Source organism: Gadus morhua, chromosome 7, assembly GCF_902167405.1.
Source record: "Gadus morhua chromosome 7, gadMor3.0, whole genome shotgun sequence".
Classification (NCBI taxonomy): Eukaryota; Metazoa; Chordata; class Actinopteri; order Gadiformes; family Gadidae; genus Gadus; species Gadus morhua.
The window spans coordinates 3,299,100-3,303,757 of NC_044054.1; the positions used below are offsets into that span (position 1 = coordinate 3,299,100).

General features: G+C 43.1%; 1 protein-coding gene across 1 annotated transcript; it reads left to right on the forward strand.

Moving 5' to 3' along the window:
* The first annotated feature begins 312 nt into the window (after nt 1–312).
* LOC115546663 (uncharacterized) lies at nt 313–3,118 on the forward strand. Its single transcript, XM_030360296.1, has 3 exons — nt 313–592; nt 1,040–2,616; nt 3,110–3,118. The coding sequence occupies exons 2-3, from the start codon at nt 1,174–1,176 to the stop codon at nt 3,116–3,118; spliced, it is 1,452 nt and encodes a 483-aa protein (XP_030216156.1). The 5' UTR covers nt 313–592; nt 1,040–1,173.
* The last annotated feature ends 1,540 nt before the right edge of the window (nt 3,119–4,658 follow it).

The window sequence follows — 4,658 nt, forward strand, 5'->3', positions numbered from 1 at the left end:
TGTCTGTGCAACAACGTCATTTACGTTCTGGCTGCTACCTGTTTTAGGGAACGTCAACAAGTTACACACACCGACTGGTGGCAGAGACGTTACCATGGAATTGTTTCTGGAAATAAATCATATAAAATAATATAAAAATCACAAAAAAATACATTTTGTCACCTGATTGTAGTAGTAGTTGCCAATGGTGGTCTGCTACTTACTGCAGGTAACTTTGCTAATATATTGCATTATTGTTAAACGGAATGCAATTAATAATTTCAAATATAGTTTAGTCGATTTTTTTTCGAATATTAAACTATTAACTGTGTGAGAATAGCGTGTTAGATAAGTACACCCCCCCCATTTCGCCATAATTAGTTGAACAGTCATTCTTCTTGTTTTTGTTTCATTTTGTAAACATTGTGCTCAATTTACCTTTACACAGGCATAGAATGTAATACATGTAGTACTTAATTTCCGCCACAGGGTGGCGGTGATCTATTGGTGCACTCTGTCCCGTGAAAGCTACACATTTTGTAGAGCAGTGTTGAAACATGGCGGACAGAACGTGTCTTAACCAAATGTGTACTTTGCCTGTGTATGTTTACAGGTGAGCAAACAATATAAGAGACATGAATATACATAAGATGAGCTGGGCAAGGGTTAGAGATGTGGGGAAGAGTTGGCAAGTTAACTTAGTCGTGAATGTTGTATTAAAAGGTTGTAACGCCGTAATAAGCAACTTCTGCTAGCAGCTAAGCTAATCTTCTTGCGTCGCCATTAGGGTCCGGTCGCGGTACATTTATGTAGATGGTGTTTGTTTACTTTGTATGCCAAGGTTAAGAACTGGGAATAATATCAGGAGCCACAATGTGCTTTTATTTTGTGTATTTCCATTGCCCATTACTATGTCTATTAATATGTATTTTTGCGAATTGTGTAATACTTAGATTAGGATGTAAACAGACCAAGCTACACATTTTGTAGAGCAGTGTTCAAACATGGCGGACAGAACGTGTCTTAACCAAATGTGTACTTTGCCTGTGTATGTTTACAGAACTCATTAAAGGAACTACTCTTCAAGTCACGCTTGAGTTTATTTTCAAGTGTGCAACAAATTTGGTGGCAGCGGTGGGATCAGCGGTGCTTCTGTGAGCTGAGAAGAGAGAGATTGCAGTGGCCAAACACAAAATGGAGCTGGAGAGTCTGCAAGATCAACTGGCCGAGTCTTTGGTGCAGTTGCATTGGGAACAGCTACAAGAGGTGTGTTTTCAAGCAAAAATCTCTACGGAAAGGCAGACCAAAAAGCATACGCTGATCAGATTATTAATTGAAGCAGCTGAGAAAGCTGTAGAAGATGAAGAGGAGCAAGTAGCATCTGCGTTTCTGATCCGCTTAATAAAAACTGCAAAGGAATTGATGCAAATAAATGAACAATCACAGTTGAGTGACGATATTACTAGCAATGTTGGAGCACTAGCTAGTCTGCAGCAACAATATGCCGCACTGCAACTGAGTTTTCAAGCCTCCACAATGAAAATGGAAGGAGACATAATGAGGTTGACGAATAAAATGACCAGTCAGGAACCAAGCAACCCTGTTTTACCACTAACAACCCCCTTTTCAGTTACCCCACCAACAGCTTCCTCTTCAGTTACCAAGCCATCTGAAGTGACCATTAGAAGGGAGTTCAAAATAAGCGGTCAAATTGGGGAAAGGGGCCAGAAAGACAAGCTTTCACACTCTAATCTGACCCATCAGATTGATATGGGGTTGAGGAAAAAACACAGTGAGGAGGAAATAGTTGAGGCAGTTGTAAGAGCCGTAAGTCCTGGCTTGATCTTACGTGACATGCTAGAAATAAAAGCAAACCTCACCCTTTCTCAACTGCGCACCATCTTAAAGGGACATTACAAGGAGGACAGTTCCACAGATCTTTATCATCGGCTCCTCAATGTTACTCAAGAAAGTAATGAGTCACCCCAGAATTTCCTTTTTAGGGCAATAGAACTAAAAGAGAGGCTCTTAGTTAAATCCAGAGAACTCGGTTCAGATGAACACTATAGCCCGGAACTCATTCAGAAAAAGTTCCTAAGAGCTTTGGGGACAGGACTCATTAGTGACAATATAAAATACCAGCTCAAAGCTTACCTGGATGACCCAGCGGTCACTGACGAGGTGCTGATTGTGAAAATCAACGAAGCAGCTATTCTTGAGTGGGAAAGACAACAAAAATTTAAGAAAAACTGTAAAGAGCCCAGAGTGAGAGAAATCCATGCTGAAACACAGTCAGTCCCAGAGGCAACAGTTGGAGCAGTTGGTGGACAAGAACGGGCATCCTCCACATTCACAAAAGGTAAAGTGAATCGAACACCACCGGCAATGACTCACACAGAATCTGAACTACTTGTTGTAATAAAACAGCTGAGAGGAGAGGTGGAAGAAATTAAAAAGGTCATGTCTGAGTCCCCTAGATCTTTTGCCCAGCAGCGAACAAGCAGGAAACGTGGCTGCAGAAATTGCCAAGAGAACAATAAAGGAGACAACTGCGACCATTGCTTCAAATGTGGACTGAGTGGACATCTGTCACGTGGATGTAGAAGTGGAAGGAGGCCTACTGATAAACAAGGACAGGTAGATATGTCATCTAGCACTGTTACAGCTGCACCAATGCCACCTGTTGACAAAAACAATCAGAATGAACAGCTCAGAGATGTCTACAAGTTAATCACAGATAGTATCCAGCACTTAGAGGCTAAAGTGGCAGCTAAAACACAAGATATGACCCTACAAAAGGAGGAAGCGGTCAGTGTCAGTCTCCTCTCCCCAAAACGAAGAACAGAGTTACTCAGTCTGATTGGCAAGAAATACGTCATTACCTGCCTGATAGATGACATAGAAACTAAAGCTTTGTGGGACACTGGATCACAGGTCTGCCTAATCAATGAGACATGGAGACAACAAAACATTCCACATGCTGCAGTCAGGAATCTAGCTGAGATTCTGGGAACAGATAGATTGGATGGGAGGGCAGTAAACCAGACACCTATTCCTTTTTCTGGGTGGGTTGAGGTCACATTCAAATTACCCTCAAACAGCACCAAACAGCTTGAGCTCTCTGTGCCAGTCCTTGTAGCTGATGGAGATGGGGTGGCAGAACAACCAATCATCGGTTACAATGTAATTGAGCAGGTGTTAGCGAAGGGTATAGCGCCACCATGTGCTGTCACAGAAGCAGTCAGTGCAGCATTCTCATTTGACTGTAAGAAAGCTGAAGTATTTCTGAAAGTAATGAAGCGTGGTGACGACGAGATAGGTGAAGCTACAGTTAAAGTGGGTAGAGAGATGAAGTCTATTCCAGCTGGTCAAACAAAAACGGTGAAGTGCACTGTGAGGGCAGGCTCACTCCCAGAACACCAAGACGTGTTATTTGAACCCTGTTCACAAGCAGAATTACCAGAAGGGTTAAAAATGGAAGAAAGTGTGATTCGATTACAGAGAGGTAGCTGGTCACGTGTTGCTATTCCAGTCACAAACAGCACTAGTCATGATATCCTATTGCCACCAAGAACTATACTGGGACAAACACAGAGGGTTAAAACCATGTATCCAGCAGATACAAAACCCGTAGACATCAGTCTGTCAGAGGCAAAGGTCCCACCACAAACAGTGGTGATAGAAAACAGAGAGAAGACTAAAGAAAACACTAAAGAAAGAGAGAGTGAGGAGAATTGGGATCCCCCAGTCCCCCTCACTCACCTTACCCCATCACATCAGCAGCAGGTCAGACAACTTCTCAGAAAGGAATGCAATGCTTTTGCTAAGGATGAACATGATGTAGGGACCATCCCCTCACTGCAGCTCAAGATTCGTCTTAACGACCCCACACCTGTAAGGCGAACATACATATCAGTGCCAAAGCCGCTTCATAAGGAGGTAAAAGAATACTTGGAGGATTTGTTAAACAGAGGCTGGATAACAAAGTCTATGTCCCCTTACTCCAGTCCCATTGTGTGTGTGAGAAAAAAAGATGGAAGCCTCCGACTGTGTTGTGATTATAGGGAGCTGAATAAGAAATCCATTCCGGATCGACACCCAATACCCCGCATATTAGATATGTTGAACAGCCTCAAAGGAAGTTCCTGGTTTTCAGTCCTTGACCAAGGAAAGGCCTATCACCAGGGCTTCCTGGAAGAATCAAGCCGTCCTCTCACAGCATTCATAACACCCTGGGGACTGTACGAGTGGGTAAGAATGCCTTTTGGCTTATCATCCGCACCAGCAGAATTCCAAAGGTCTATGGAGGAGTGTTTGCTTGGGCTGAGGGATGAGGTTTGTTTGCCTTACTTGGATGATAATCTTGTACATTCTCAGACATTTGAACACCACCTGAATGATCTGAGGCAGGTACTGCAGCGTTACCAAAGCCACGGAGTAAAGCTGACTCCCAGAAAATGTGAAGTATTCAGAAACCAGGTGAGATTTCTTGGGAAGCTGGTTACTAAAGAAGGCTACACTATGGACCCTGCAGATATTGCTCCAGTGCAGGCCATCAAGCAGCGGAAACCCACCACCATTGGAGAGTTAAGAAAATTACTGGGATTTATTTCCTACTATCGTAGTTACATCCCTAACTTTTCTTCCATTGCAAAGCCCATGTATGATCTCCTCACCGC